Below are 17095 nucleotides of genomic sequence, written 5' to 3'. Positions count from 1 at the left end.
ACCCTTAAAAATGATGATTTGAATCTAAAACTTAATGTTGTAATCACCTTCACTCCAATTCTATTTCAAAGGGAATCATGAAAGCCAGAACTAAGTATAAATTGTTTAGTTAATATATTTATTTTTTTTTGAGTTATTTTTATTTTCATAAATTGAAATTTATATTTCAAAAAAGCAAGTATATTTAGTTTTTATTGATAATTGTACAAAATTACTACTTTATATAGTTTATGTTTATAAAATATGTTAAATAACTAATATTATTTAAGAAATTTATAATATTTTGATAATAAATTAAATTGAATTGTTAAGCCAGTCAAACTATAAACCAATTTAATCATTAATATAATTTTAAAAACATTATAGAATATATTTCATTATACTATAAGTTATAAAACAAAACATTAGATAATGTCATAGAATGGGCCAAAATTGATCAGCATTCTAATGATAATATATTATTATGTGATTAGATAGTTAAAAATTAAAGATAAAACAACATTCAATCATATAATGACATATCATTATTTGTATATAAAGTTGTGCACAAAAATTTTGCACATAGTATTATTGATTATAATAATTCTTGGAGTTGCTAAAGTTTAATATAGGTGTCCTTTGATCCAATAAAATAAAAAAATAATACCTTGATCCATCCTGTTAGGAAAGGGTTTTGTCCCCTAAAAATGGAAGAATTAAACAAAATGAGGGACCAAATTCTTGGCCTGAACTTTAGGGGTTTCAATTTATCCATTTCTTCCACCCAACTGGGCGCTAGTCCTTGCAACCCAACTATGTTACTTTCTTCGCACCCAAATTTAGGTACAACCAACAATTAGCCCTGTTCCTATCATTTAGTTTGTCTGTGTGTAGGATTGTAGTAGTCAATTCTTCAATCTTCCAGCTTTAGGGGGTAAAATGGGACTTACATAGGCGCATCTTACTATTCTGTTAACTTTGCCTTGAAGGGTATAAGTGTCTACTTGTGCATCTATTGAACTTTGACAAACCTCAAAGACGGGGGGTAGAGCGGTTGGAGGGCGATGTGGGGCAAAGGTAATAAACCCCATTTAGGACCATCAAACTGGAACTCAACTAGAAGAGTCCCAAATGAGGGGACCCTTATAGCTAACAACATAACATTTGACAGTTTGACCCAGCAGTTGCTGATTGGCAGTTGAAGCTGCGTTTTAACAAGCGAAAATTGGATTGCACTGAATTTTGAGGACCTCAAAAGCCTAGAAAGGTTGGTCTGTCTAACATTATTTTCTGACCCTTTTCCTTCCCTTAAGAACGTTTGGTTGCCATTTACCTCCTTACTCGGTTTCCCACTCTCACATTCTCACAAATCCACAAGTCAATCCAATGCAAAATCTCCTCCTTTGTTTTACTATTTATATACCCTTAACCCACACCTGTCCTTCACCTCTTCTTCAACAATTCTAAACTTGTGTGCGAGGTATTAATTTTTTTTTCACTTCTCCATTCTTAGAATTCTTTCTTCTCATCTTTTCATTTCTTTACTCTCTTCTCCCTCTTCTCTTTCTATTTAAAGCCGTTTTTCTCTTTATATAAAGATTACAATGGTTGATTTCCATGACCCCATTTTATTATCGTGTCAAGATACCTCATTACATTTTGTGGAAAGGCTTCCAATAATAATCAAATGATTATGTTTTTCCAAGAACAAGTTTTGCTGCCAAATAGGATACCAAAAGGTTAGTCTTATTCTTGTTTTATATTTTCGAAAGCATTGAAAAAATAATTTGTTTTCTTGATTTCTTTGTTGCCATTTGTTAGAGTAGCGACCGTTGAATTTCGTTTTGTGAAATATTATACCTTATAATAAGATGATTATATTTATAAAACATAAACTTCGTGTTCACTTTAAAGGCAAAAGAAACCAAAAACAAACTGAAAGCCGGCAGGCGAACAAAACTCAGGGAAATTTCAAATTCATCTTCAAAAATCATTTTCTGTGTAAAACTTAATTTGCATTAGGATTTGATAGAAAAAATGAACAGAAAAAGAAAGTTAGGTTTGAAGAGTAAAAGATACGTAACCAAATATTTTTTGCACGTTATTATGCATAGTGCATTAGAATACAAGTATATCCTTTTGTATGCCATAATATAATATATATAGTTTTATCAAATAATAATGGTTAATAAATATATGGTTTAATTCCTTTGTCACTAGTATGCGTATACTCCGTGGGTGACATATTTTTTCATATTTAGTCAAAATAAAGTTTATCGATTTTTTAATGAAGAAAAAATGTAGTCCCTCTTCGATAAACAGAAAATTCTAACTTTCTTTATTAATACTAAAAGAAAAAAGAGAAAATTGATATAAAGGTCAAGTATCCTTTAGTATCAATAATTTGGTTTCCTTTTTTTTTGTTCTGTTTTGGTGTTCTGATATGATGTACTAGAAAGTTGAAAGCAAGAAATCAAAGGTTGCTCTTAATTCACCACAATTCCTTAAAATTCAAACATACCCAAAAAAAATCCAACTACAAAATTATAAAATTTTTTCATAATTACGAAACTAAATGCAATATTATTTTTATTAAATAAATGCGCACACACATATATATATATAAACACACGCACACATCTACCCTGCAAGGTTAGTAGTTTTGATATATAATGTCTATACATAAATGATAAATTATTATATGATCGAATAATTTTAAATTAAAGATAAAATAATTTTTAATTATATAATAATACGTTATCTGAATATTTAAATTATATATCAAAAATATATGTGTATAGCATTACTCAGATACATGAGGTATGGCAACTTGCAATTTTGTTTTATTGTTTTCGTAAAATCTGAGCTCTTGATTTTAAGGTACATGGATTATTATAGAGCTTCATGTGTAATAAGTTACAAAGGAATTGACCGTTAGGATTTGTTTCGATATAATTGAATTAATGGGGCTTGATGGAAATTACTTTACAACAAGTCAACCGTCTACCGATCACAAAGTCAACTGGTTGACTGGTAGTTTAAGATTGAACTGACGGTCAGATATGAGTCTCTGAATGTTTAGGTCAAAGATGATCTACTCATCCTTTATTCTTTCTGAAGTTCAGACCTGATTTGATATTTTTTTGGCTAATAGTATTATATGTTTTGTTTTGAATGTTAGTTTTGAAAGATTAGATGTATTTTACAATTTTTTTTGGATTTATTATTTTTTTAATTTATCGATAAAACTTTTTGCTGAGTTCGAGCATACCATAATATTTGTGATTGCTCAAGAAAATCCCACCTAATTATTGATCAATTTTAAAGGTAGGGTTAAATTTGAAATGAATTGAGTTCGAATTTAAGTTTATCTGAATTTAAATTCAATTTAATTTGTATAAAATTGAGTTTGAATTCAAATTTGAATTTGTTTTAAATAAACTCTTTTCAAAAAAGTCAAGTTTGAGTTTGATTGGAACTTGAGTTTAAATCAAGCTTTTAGTTTAAGTCGTTATTGAAATGACGTTATTTTAATGCATATTAGTTAAAATGACGTTATTTTGTATCAAAATTTTTAGACTTAAATTTGAGTTTGTTTTGAATTTGTTTGAACCGAACTTAAATTTAAACTCAAATAAACTTGATCTGAATCCAGCTCTATCGTCAGGTAACTATTTTTTTTTTAAAGTAAGTAATATTTTTATGGTTTTATAAGTGCAGTAACGATTTGAATCTAGATATTTTCTCTAAAAAATATAACTTTTTATTAATTTTGTTAGCCCTCCCATTTTTTTACTGTTAGGTAACATTGCTATCACTGCATACGCACCATTGAATAAGCCGAAAGACAGACGAGTGGCTAATGAATCTAGTGGTAACAAGAGGCAAGCCGTTGGATCAATGATGAGGCCCACACAAATGGCTAAAGTTATGACAAATGTTAGGTAATGGGTATTTTGAGTAGTGTTAGACATATAATTTTTATATATAATTTTATATATAAATAATAATATATTATTATATAATTAGATAATTAAAAATTAAAAATAAATAATATTTAATCATATTATGATATATTATTATTTATGTAAATAATTTTATTATATTATTTTAGATGTGAGGGTTTCATTTGGGCCAAATCCATGTTACCCAACAAGTGGGCTGGATTAAGGTCCACTTGTTAAAGTTCAAGTCATGTGGATCCGAGCGTTTGGTCAAGATTATTTGAGGATCCATGGGTCTATCTGATTTGCCGACACCCATGTGTGGCATTAATGTCAGTTAAGCTTCTAAGTAATTTGACCAAGCTAGTAATGCTTTATTATGAATGTTCAGGAGATCGATTTAGCTGCCTTATGCAACAACATGATGCTTTTTAAGAAAGTCTTGATACATTAGCGAAGCTTGCTTCCCGAAAAACATCAATGGCAATGCTGTGTTCTGTGGAATAACAGAGTCAGTCTGCTGTTTCACTTATACTGTGAGTTGTTCTATTCTCATCTAAGTTATTAATTTCTCATATGTAAACCATGATGCATGTGAATATAAGTTCATTTCTCTTTATATGCTAGATAGCTACTTACTCAAAACTATTAAATATGCATTGCTACAATCAGGAAGTATTGCATCTCAAATATTGCTTGTGTAAATACGAAAAGAATAGTCTATTTGATAGCGATAACTTTAAACATAGTTGAAAAAAGCAGATTTCATGCATGCAAATGTGTTCTTTGACATCAAATATGCCAATAAATAAGTGCTGATATATGAGTTGAAAAGCCTGTAGTAGAGGACTTGATATTTTAGAAATTTAATTTCCAAGTTAAATAATTAGACCCTTTTGGTAGCCTTTATTTTCTGCTGCAAAATCACAAAGAAGTTAAATTAGAGAAATCAACCACAAAGCAAATTCCCATAAGATATAAACTAAAAGCAAAACAAAATTTAAACCAAAAAGATAATGGCCTCAAACATACATATATGTTTGCTACTCCCAACTCTAAAATCTTAACTATAGCATAGACTTAACATTATTACCATGATATTATTACTCCAAAATAACTTAGGCATAGCGACATCAACCTTATCTTTCTCTTATAGTTTTTAAATCAATTTATTGATGAGTTAGATTGCATTTGTATAATGAATATTACTGCAAATATGAAGAATTTATACAAACCCTTTTTACACAATGTGACAATGACAAAATTTGATGCGTAGTATTATATGTATAAACAATGTATACAACTTTATACACAAATAATGATATGTCACTATGTAATTGGATAATTTTGAATGAGAGTTAAAACAATATCCAATTATATACTGATATTTTATATTTTATTAAAATATGATTTGATGAATTAATATACAAAATTAAGTTTATAAATATGATAATAAATGACAAGTTGATACAAAAATAATACTACATCACTTCATATGCAAATGGTTTAGAATATAGTGTGAAATTCAATTTTTGTCTTTCCTACTAATAATCTTCATCTAATAAATTAACTTAACAATGCTATAGCTGTATGCACGTATAATTAAAACAGCTCATACTAAAATGGATCCAGTTGTTAGATTTTACACTGAACATAGATCAAATGTTATTCATAGAGTCTTTTTTTTTTTTTTTTGGTTATAATAAAACAAGAACAACATTATACGTACAAAGAGCTTATACAAAGTTTAGACTACAAAGTGACATATGTAAACGTCAAAGGACTTTTAGAACTTTACAAAGTTTTGATTTACTTGAGAATCTTAGGCTGTTCAGATTATCAACCTCTGGGAATCTTAGGTGGCTCGGTGCTGCAAATGATCCTATTGTTTGTATTAAGGTGCTAGTGTAACTTTTAAGTTAAGCCCTGCAGAAATTTTGTAGCCCCATCTCTAATATTGCGATATTAGAGCATGTGTTGATTTGTTCTTACAGACTATAAGAAAGTGATAAGATGATAGGGGTGATGTTATCGCCCATAAGTATCATTAGGTTTCTTCAATGGTGAAAAAATCAAAGATCATTTAAGGAATCTATTGGTTCGTAAGAGATGATGATGTTAACCCTAGCATGTATCATAAGTCATAATTAGGCTATAATGTTTGCATGCAAATAGATACCCTCATTCATAGAGCTTTATATCGAATTCCATAAATGTAACTCAAGAACTTATAATCACTAGAGAATGTGTTATAAATAATTAAGCACTTGATTCAACTCAACTCACACATGAAAAACTTACAAAACGTAACAGCAAAACTCACAAGAAATACACTACTCCATTTTTAGGATTCATGGGGTTCAAATTCATGCCATTCGCTTAAACACCTGAAGAGCAATCTTTCTAATAAAATTTATAAGTAATTGCTTCATCTTTTTGTTCATAAACTTATGAGTTATACGAGTTCATTTGTTGTATATTTAGGTGACAATCATTTAGCATGCTCCAAAGATCTGAACAAATGAGTTATTGGCACACCTTCAATCATTCTCTGTTCGAAATTTGCTTTAGATAGATTAAGAACGAGACCTTTTGAAATACTTACTGTCACTGTCAACATGCAATGTAATCTTTATATACATGTATATTATGTCCTTTCATGGAGTTCTGAATAATCTTAAACACGTCAGACTTTCACATATGGAATAATATCTTGTTCTTGTTCTAAATTTTGTCACAATTACAGTCGAACTTCTTCTAGAAACTTTCCATTTTTATATGGTTTATACTGAAATGCAAAAACAAAACATGCGCAAAATTGAAATTGTTGTTGAACTGAGAAATGGAAATGAAACCGATATATATATATTTAGGCTTACAAACATGACAATGTTGGATTGATTATATAATGAAATTACATTCACACACCTCTAGATTGATAAAACATATTGTTCCACTTCTGATTTTTCTACAACACACTTGCACTGCAAATTATGTAATGAATAAGTGGAACAAGAACACAAAATAAACACATACATAATGAACAAAAAAAATTCAAACCCTATCATTCTCATAATCAATCTAAGTGGCGACTCCAATCTCAGTAGATTCAGTGGAAGCAGCGACTCAGCTATTCGACGCTATCATTCATGACACTCTTGTGCTCATTCTGGCTAAATGAAGGCGCCATTATAGGAGATTCCCGGCTGGCTCCCAGCCCAAACGCGGATGCCGAATTCAAAACTAAAGAATCAGGAAGCTGTGCAGTGTTTCCTGTTGACTGATTGTGTTGATGTTGTTGTTGTAATTGTAATGCTTGGTGTTGAGCAGCAAATGCATCTTCATTGATCAATGAATTGAGAAACGAAGACAAAATGTCGTCGCTACAGTAATTGATGTCTTCATCTTCTTCATTGTGATGATGGCCACTGTTTTCATCTTCACCATTAAGCAAACTTATGAAGCCGTGACCGCTCTCGTGATCGAGCTGCAGATGTTGCTGAGAAGTGTTCATCATCATCAGTGTAGTATCATCATGATGATCTTCCAAATGAGAAGAAACAACGGGATTAGGATTAGTATTAGGATTAGTATTAGGGTTTGTTCTGCGCTTCGCTTTGGATGAAGAAGATGCTTTATTAGGGTTTGCCTCAGCCGAAGAGGATTGATTTTGATGATCACTGTTATTTTTCAATGGCTTGTGGGTTCTTGGATCTATCCCTAGACTTATCAGCTTCTTACTCAGGTGAGTGTTCCAATAATTCTTTATCTCATTATCCGTTCTTCCCGGTATTCTCCCCGCTATCAGTGACCACCTTCAAAACAAAACCAAAAATAGTCAATTTGACATCTTAAAAAAAAAAAAAACCCTAAAAATTACCAAGTAAATATTTTAATGGCTTTTATAAGTCTAATTACCGGTTGCCGAGAAGGCGATGGAGGCGAAGGATGAGATCTTCTTCATCGGGAGCGATCTGGCCACGTTTAACAGAGGGGCGGAGGTAATTCATCCAGCGGAGGCGGCAACTCTTGCCACATCGTAGGAGGCCAGCCCGTTTAGGGAGTGTTCGCCAGCGGCCTTCGCCTTCTTTTTTGATGTAGTTGGAAAGAAGTTCGTCTTCTGCAGGCGTCCAGGGGCCTCTCTTTAACCCCACCTTGCTGCAACACGGAGTTTTAGTGGGGGTGGGCGCAGTGGCCGTTGATGCTGACGTGGATGGGTTTCTCATGTTGAGCCTCTTCGAAGATTTTGGATCGGATCGATGGATGGATCCTGAAGGTGTGAATGGCACTGAGTGGTGCCGATTTGAGCCTGTGGGTAAAGGAATTTGATCGGTGGCTTTTTCTTTTTGATAATTTATTTTCTATTTTGTTTTCGGCTCCATGTCTCTTCCTGTACTGAAGTTCATTTGCAGCAGGGTCGATGTGTTTTAAGATGAATAATCTTTTCACGCTATTCAATGAGCGTGGTTTAGACGCGCTCATGACGTGAAAATTACAGTACAAAAAAGACTTAAACAATCTTAAAAAAGATCATTATTCAAATAAATTGCAAGAATTAAAAATAAATAATATTATTATTTTATTAATTTTTATGAATGAGTTTCTTCAATCTTGCAGTAAATTTTTATAATTAGGAGATAGTTTTTTTTTTACGTCAACTCAAATTTTCTTAAATGTTTAAATTATATTTTAACGTTAAGGTATTGAAATAAATTTTGAAAACAGTTTCAGCATGAAATTAGTGTAACATCTTACTAAAATCCAAATTCATGGGCCAATCAATTTCATTTCCTTAATCCAATTGATGAAGGGAAGTGAGCCCACTGGCGTTGAGTGCGAATGGGAGTGTTTTCAACAAAGGAGAACGTAACATGGGTGTCTGAAGTGGGCACCCACAGACACCTGGTAAGAAATAGGAGTAGAATAGCCACGCCAAGAGGATAAAAAACTTATGCGTTAAGGCACGACACCTTGAGATGCTCATTGGTTTGTTTGTAGCGTGGAAAAATGTTTTTACTCGTATGTTTTTTTATTATTTATATTATTTTAATAATTTTGTTGTCCATTATCTATATTATTTTGTATAATTTATTAATAATAAAAAATTAAAATAATTTTATTATTAATGATAATATAATATTTAATATAGATAATAATTTGATTATTATTTTTATATTAAATATTTAAATATTATTAATATAACTTTTATTTTATTATAATTATATTTTTATTTATTAATTTTTTTAACAAAAATAACTTCATCTTTAATTAATATAATAAGTAATATAAAAATATTTTAAATTAATTATACATAAAGGTATTTAAGTAAAAATATTTATTAATATTTTTTATTATCTCTAACTATACATAATAATTATTTATATCTATTAATTTTATTAAATATAGTAATAATTTATACTCAGTAATCTTTTAAGTAATATATCTTTAAGATAATTTTTTAATTTTATAATAAAATATCATCCGAACTAAACATATTATAAGGAAAGTTTATGGCAAAAAATGAAACTTTATGTATAAAAGCATATAATTTAAATCTTTCATTATATATATATAGAGAGAGAGATAGATAAGGTAATGTATCACTCAATATCACTTTCTCGATAAAATTATAATAATGTTTAAAAAAAGTTAATAAAAGTGGTTTGATGTTATTTTAATTTGAATTAAATTTTGTTTAGAAATTAATTGGGTTTAAATTGAATAAAAAATATCATTAAACTAAATTAAATTTTTGATTAACTAAGTTTGAATTGAATCATAAAGCCTTACCCTATTTTACTAGTGTTTTTTTTTTCCTTCAAAACTTTTTTTGTATTTAATTTTTCTTTTTCATATTTTTAAAACTAATCTAATTCGGTTAATCGATTTTAAAAAATAGTCAAACCAATAATCGAACTAAAAATTGATTTTGTTATATTTTTGAACTAGGTATCAAATTAATTTTCTATATAACTTATTTTTTATTTAAATATCGATTCAATTTAATTACCAGATAATTTTGAACACTCATGTGTTTTACGTTTCCAAAAAACTTAGTTTCTTTTTAGAATGGGTTTTACTATACATCTTTTTGCATGCATTTAACTTAAAAATATCATGTTGTATGATAAATTTGTTTTGTTGAGAAAATGTTAAGTCAAAGTTTTTACATCAACAAACCAATTTTGCAAGTCAATGACCTCAAGTACAATTTTTTATATAATATAGTAGATATTACACACTCCTAGGGCTGGATCCAAGCCAAGCTAAGCTCGGCTCGGTCGAGCCTGAAACGAGTTGGCTCGGTCGATTTTTTTTAAAATTTTTTATACAAAACGACGTCGTTTTGATTAATATATATTAAAAACGACGTCATTTTGATAAGAAAAAACGAGCCGAACCGAATCAAACGCGAGCCCGAAACGAGCCAAGCCGAACTCGAGCCGCTCATATATGAACCGAGCCGAGCTCGGCTCGAGCTGGCTGCAAGCCGAGCTCGGCTCGAGCTGGCTGCAAGCCGAGCTCGGCTCGAGCTGGCTGCAAGCCGAGCTCGGCTCGGCTCGACTCGAATCCAGCCCTACACACTCCTACATATATTCTATACCATGCCTCTAATACACCACACATTTTCAAATAAGTAATTAAACCTGCATGGATACAAAAACATAAAATAAATGTGTTGCTACATGATGAAACTAAAATTAAGTCCTTTAAACTCAAAGGAGTTGATCAATCAACTTAGGGATTTTACTATTCAAAATCTTGAGACTTAAAAAATGTTTGGACTTCCTTCACTTCGTTTTCAAGTACATTACAATCTTTAGTTATAATTTTATTACAACAATAATAAAATGTCTATTCTAACTTAATAATAATAAAATGAAAAAACTTTGAGTTACGTTAAAAAGAATAAGGCGAAAAGAAAATATGCATCAAGAAAGGAGAGGAAGGTTGGACATATTGGTCCTATATTAAATTTGACAATATATAGTCCCAAATATATTGAAAAACAAATAAATATCTATAACTCTAAGGCTCATGTACTGAGCAAAATGTATAATAACTAAGAAACATATTGCATATAAACAATTAAAATTTATATTTATTTACAAACTTTTTAAAATTATATTTTGTAATTTTGCATAATTGCAATAAAGCTCAAATAATATGTCAATCAACATATTATTAATCAACAAATCTATATTTGAAATTAGATAACACAATATATACATATTATCAATCAAATCATTCCAAACAACCAATAATATATATATTTATTATACCCAACAAACGGACTATATTATTACTATAAATGATTATGAGATGTAAATATTAATGAACACAATGGAAAGTGAAAAATGTTGGTATTCACCTTGAAAAATCATACCAAGGTAATAATTTTGAGTTTAATATGTATTTCAAAACAAAATAAAGGATGTTTGGATTCACTTACTCATGTGCACAACTCCCTCACTAAAATATATCTATACGTGGCCTTTATCTATCCTTTCAAGCTTTGACCAATGTCTATTGTATCCACACAAGGTAGTAGATATAGCCTAAAAAGCCCTTGGATGTCTGTTAGGATGTCTTAGTGGAGATATATTCATGATTGAAGTGGAAGGTTTGAATATATGCACAAAAACTTATACAACTAGGCAAAATATGTTGTTTATATAAACATGATAGAATGACCATTCCAAAGGGTTGAAATGATGGAATGACCAAATATACATAACCTTTGGTTAAATCAAGTTCAACTCTTAAGAAATGTCACTCAAGTCCCTTTAAAATTAAGTTGTATCAACTTTGCCCCCAAAGTAAGATCAAATCTCATTTAGCTCAAAAATCTCATAGAGCTCAACACCACTATCTTGAAATTGAATGTGGTTCTCACTCTATACAATTCATAACTTCTAAATCCTACATTCAACCGTTATTATATATGACACATAGGTTATTCATCGTGTTGGTAGTGAACATATTTATTAGCGATATATCAATTAATCACTTACTCGAAGACCAAGATTGACCTGTAGCAAGACATCATGGTTATCAATATGACAAAAAGTTAGTGGAAGATAAGAACTGTCGATAATCTAATTACTATGCAATCAAATCATTTCTTAACTTATATTTTATTAAGGAAGAGATATAAAAATAGTGTCTACCTTAGAATATCCTTGATTTACTCTATCCGACTTCTGTAATAATGATCAAATAACATTATATTAAATGACAACTTAATTCTATTATGGTTACAAATTTAAATGATCATTATCATACATTAAATTGTATCGAGATATTTTCTCTTGTATACAATAGTGATGAATCTTATATCAATCAACTATAGTCTTTATAAATTTCTCAACACAACCAATTATCATGTTTTGATAGCCTTAGCTTAAGGACTACATTAATCTAGTATTAAAATCTACACCAATTGATGCACAAGATGTTTAAGTGATCTTAAATTGAATGATCACATACACCACCATCTGTTAAATGATATATATTCCATAGACTTTGGTGTTACCATATATTTGAAATCCTTTGATGGGTTTGTCTAGTGGCTTTATAGTCAATAAGTACTTATGTGTTTTATTAGGTTATCACTAAACAACCTTGATATATGAGACTGATCTTTATCTTTTGGTGGGATTATTTCACACAATGATATCCTTACATATTGTATGTTCTCTTGGTCAAGATAACATTGAAATTACAAATGTTTCTAGAATGATCAAATAATGTAATCATAGGGTTCTTATAATCAAGATATGCATTAATACACTTATAACGATATCACTATTCTAAGGGATTTCATCTTATCTATGGAGCATATGTAAAGGAAATATGAAGAAATGTTATGTATATTGATCCATATATATGATATTAGTTATAATAATGTATACAATGATTATATCAACACATACCCAAAATGATTAGCTTTAAAGCTCTAAAGAACCAACTCTAATCAAGACAACCTTGTTGTTCTTGCTAGCAAGAATGGGTAGTAATCATTTGAGAAGCTTGTGTTTCCATTGTGACTAACTATTTAGGGGGGATCATGGTCTTTGGTAGTGTTACCAAGGTAATATTGTCCATTTGTTGGTCGATATTAATCGAATCACCAATGGTCTCGTTCAATTGATTTGTGATGTTAAATTCTATTGGTTGCATTCCAACCGTTGGATCTAGTTAGTTTTTAGTGACAAAAGCAAGTGGTCTAATGGGAGTGACACTACAATTGGAGTTGGATTGGTCATTTATGGCTCTTCTATTCCATTTTGCACAAGCCATCTAGGAAGGAATGTGTTTGTTGAATAACCGAAAGGAACTTCTCTCAAACCTTTTTTCTAGTACCAAATTATTGATGTGAAAATTTGTACACCAACTAGAAGTACACAAGATTAGGCCTTGCACAAGAAGATAATAGAGATGATTAGAATTAGTAGAATAATTTTGTGTCCACTATACGAGATGATGATTGGAATTAAAGAATTATTGTGACTTTTAAATGTTCTTAATTCTTTTCCTAATTGTTTGCTTTCTTTTTGTCTTTGGTAAGCTAATTTTTCATTTATGCATATTTTCATTCCAACTTTTTGCATAAAACTATGTAATTATCCATAAGTTAAATCATCATAAGGTATAACTTCATTGTATTGTTTTCTAATATTTTTTCTAATCTTTTCTCCTAAGATGTTTGGCAATCCTGCAAAAAATTTGATTACTTGACATCTGCATTACTCTAACAAAAAAGGTTTTTTTTATACCACTTATAATCATGGAGAGTTTTACATTTTAAATTTATTAATGTTGCTTGATTTTTATTTTTAATATTTGCAGAATCTCCTACAAAATGATAAGTGATTATAAATATCAAAGTATTTACTGCATTTTGGATAGTTTTTCCTTCATCATATAAAATTTGATTTCCATTGTCATAAACTTTTATGACATTTAATATCAAATTTTATTGTTCTTCTTTGAGATGACTATCCCACCAAGCTTTTAAGACACCGGTGAAGTCAGCAATTAACAAATAAGCTATTGTTTCATCTAATGAATTAAATTTTGTTCTATAAGTATTGTTTATCAATGTCATTTGTTATAATATTGTAATCAAATATTTCATCTATATTTCACTAGTAAATTGAATTAGCATTGTATTTTTTTTTTATTAATAGTGATTTTTCTAAAACAAGATCTGAGGTTGAAGCTCTTAGGTAATACATTTTTTGAGTTTTTTTTTCAATTCATTTTATTTATTTGTAATGAATTATCTTTAGATGAAGTTGATTGATTATTTGAAATTTCTTCTGACAAATTTGCTTATTCTATAAAGCCAACTATTTTGGATGTGACAGATTGAGGTGTATTAGGGGCAATTAAATTTGACCTTGAAATTCCTAATCCTATTTGGTTAATGTAATACCCTTAGGTATGTTTCAGGGGTATTTATGTCTTTTGACCCTATTTCGAGATATTTTCAGTTTTAAATATATATGTTCACATGCATGTTTGTGTGTGTCTTTATATATATATATACAAAAAAAAGACAAAGAGATAAAAAGAAAAAAAAAAAGAGATAAAGATTTATATAAAGAGAAAAAGAAGACAAAACAAGGAAACTTCAAGATTTTTCATCTTCTCCCGTAAAAACTCCAACAGCCAGCCCTTAAATGCTTGTTTTCTTCATTTTTAGAAGGAAAGTGGATGATTTGAAGAGTTTGAAAGAAGAGTAAGGAAAGAAAAGAAGAAGAAACACTTTTAGAGCTTGGTAACCAAAAGATCTCTTTCTTTTTCCCTCTTCCTATGTTTATATATATTGAATGCATGTTATGTGAATATGTTAGTATGTTTTGGTGTTGATTTAAGGTGATTTTGGTGATAAAGGAAACAAGACAAGAAAGAGGAAGCCAACTTGCAAAGATTGGCTTGAAAAAAGGTAAAGGATATCATTCTTGATATGTTGTATGTTTTAGGATTTTGGTTCATTGGATCTATGTTATAAATGATGATTTTGAAGTTGAGAAAAATTGTTTTGCCATTTGGGATGTCTATGTGTGTGATTTTGTTTATGGCAAAAAGTTACAGAATATTGATAGTTTTGCCATTGATCTCGTCCCTCGTTTTGGCTGTCTTACCTGATGAATTATGAGTGCTATTATATTTTGTTGGAAAGCTCTTTGAATTCTCCTTCCAATGATATATAGCTTGTATGAAGTAGAGATCATTTAGACTGTTAAATATTGTATGAACTAAAAGGGTTGTTTTACCAAATAAACAGAAGAGGCAGTTTTGCCACTGATTTCATCTCACGTTTTGACTGTCTTATCTAAGGATTTATGAGTGCTATTATATCATGTTGGAAGGCTCTTTGAATTCTCTTTTTAGTGATATATATCTTGTATGAATTGGGGGTCCAATTGTATGAATTGGGGATCATTTGGACTATTAAAGATTGTATAAATCATAAGGACTGTTTTACCAAATAAGTAGAGGAGACAATTTTTGTCACTAATTTCATCTCACGTTTTGACTGTCTTATCTAAGGATTTATGAGTGCTATTATATCTTGTTGGAAAGCTCTTTGAATTCTCTTTTCAGTGATATATATCTTGTATGAATTAGGGATCATTTGGACTGTTAAAGATTATATGAACCACAAGGACTACTTTACTAATAAGCAGAAGAGGCAGTTTTTGTCACTGATTTCATCTCACGTTTTGACTGTCTTATCTAATGAATTATGAGTACTATTATAGTTTGTTGGAAAGATCTTTGAATATATTTTTCAATGATATATATCTTGTATGAATTAGAAACCGTTTGGACTGTGAAATTATATGAAAAAGAAGGTTGCCCTGTCAAATGAACATGGTTATGAACAGTATTTCACAGTTTTGGAAAGGAAAAGAAAGGAAAGGAAAGGAAAGGAAAAAAAGGAGAGAAAAAAGAAAAGAAGAAAAAAAAAAGAAGAAAAGAAAGAAAAGCAAGAAAAAGAATTTGAGGCTCAAGATTCAAGGGTTATCCCAAGAGTAATGTTTGGTGAGTTATGAATAAATTTAGATGGAAGCAAAATTAGTAAGATATAAGACCTGCATACATGTTATAAACTATGAGGGGGCACTTTACACTACACCACTTGTAGTAGGGCACGTCTGCAGTAGGGCACGTCTGCAGTAGGACACGTCCGTAGTAGGACATAGACCCCCAGTAGGGTCTGCTCGCAGTAGAGCATACTCTCAGTAGAGTTCAATTCAGATTCAAAAATGGTGTAGTGAAAGAAAGAAAGAGAGCTTGAGCTTAGAAAAGTGTCAAATCCTTATAGTTAGCTTCTAGAAAGTATCAAATAGACACCAGATAGGATAAAATATGACCCAAATAGTAAAAAATGAACTAGATTACCCCCTCAATCTCTTATAGAAGTTATGATGTGAGGTTGAGTCCCGATAGTGAGTTAGAACATGAAAGGAGATAGTTTATTTGATTCTTTCTCCTTACTGAGTGTTCTTATCTCTCATTTCCTTTTCTTTCATGATTGCAGGTACAGGTGATCGAGGTAGCTGCGAGGTAGGGCCAGGTCAGCGTAGGTAGATCCGACTGGAGGTAGCTCTGGTTTATATTACATGCATATAGTCGCATGTTCTTGTTGATTTTTGACTTTTTGAGATGATGATATAGTTGTATATGATTACTCTACGTTTTCAGATGCTTTCAAATGAGTTTTCACATGAGTATATACATCTTTTGGTTTGCTTCCAGATTTTTAGTTTTTGAAAATAATTTTTAAACACTTTTAGTGATGCGTTCATGTTAGAGTATTTTAAAAGAAAAAAAATATATGCTCTGGATATTAATTTGTAACATTTCTCTTTTGGTGGGTAGTACTTCTAGAGGGGGATGTTATAGTTAAGTTTTTTGTTTATTTACTGGACAAATTTATCTTTGTTTGAAAGTTCTTTTGAGAGATTTTTTGAAATCTCATGTGGCTTAAAAAAAGGTTTATGGGTCTTGATTTTTAAAGGTTTTGATTTTTCATTTATAATTTTAGTAACTGGCTGATTGACAACATCTTCAATTCTATTTAATTGGTGTCTTATTGTTTCTAAATATTGGTTTGTATAATTATTTTGTTATATAATATTTTTTATGTCATATCT

General features: G+C 30.1%; 1 protein-coding gene and 1 long non-coding RNA gene across 3 annotated transcripts; one reads left to right on the top strand and one right to left on the bottom strand.

Annotated features, from left to right (window-relative positions):
- The first annotated feature begins 1410 nt into the window (after positions 1-1410).
- On the top strand, positions 1411-7315 carry LOC123225526. Of its 2 annotated transcripts, none has more exons than XR_006504148.1 (4): positions 1411-1718; positions 3782-3923; positions 4315-4459; positions 7028-7315. It is a non-coding gene; the product is annotated as an uncharacterized LOC123225526 (long non-coding RNA). The 2 variants fall into 2 exon arrangements; XR_006504147.1 differs by lacking the exon at positions 7028-7315 and adding an exon at positions 6408-6652.
- Positions 6767-8331, bottom strand: LOC123225525 (transcription repressor MYB5-like). The gene is made up of 2 exons (XM_044649522.1): positions 7842-8331; positions 6767-7738 (listed from the first exon to the last, which is right to left on the bottom strand). The coding sequence occupies exons 1-2, from the start codon at positions 8147-8149 to the stop codon at positions 7054-7056; spliced, it is 993 nt and encodes a 330-aa protein (XP_044505457.1). The 5' UTR covers positions 8150-8331; the 3' UTR covers positions 6767-7053.
- Positions 8332-17095: the final 8764 nt, after the last annotated feature.

The sequence above is a fragment of the Mangifera indica genome, chromosome 9 (genome assembly GCF_011075055.1).
Source record: "Mangifera indica cultivar Alphonso chromosome 9, CATAS_Mindica_2.1, whole genome shotgun sequence".
NCBI lineage: Eukaryota > Viridiplantae > Streptophyta > Magnoliopsida > Sapindales > Anacardiaceae > Mangifera > Mangifera indica.
This window is presented reverse-complemented; position numbering and strand designations above follow the sequence as displayed.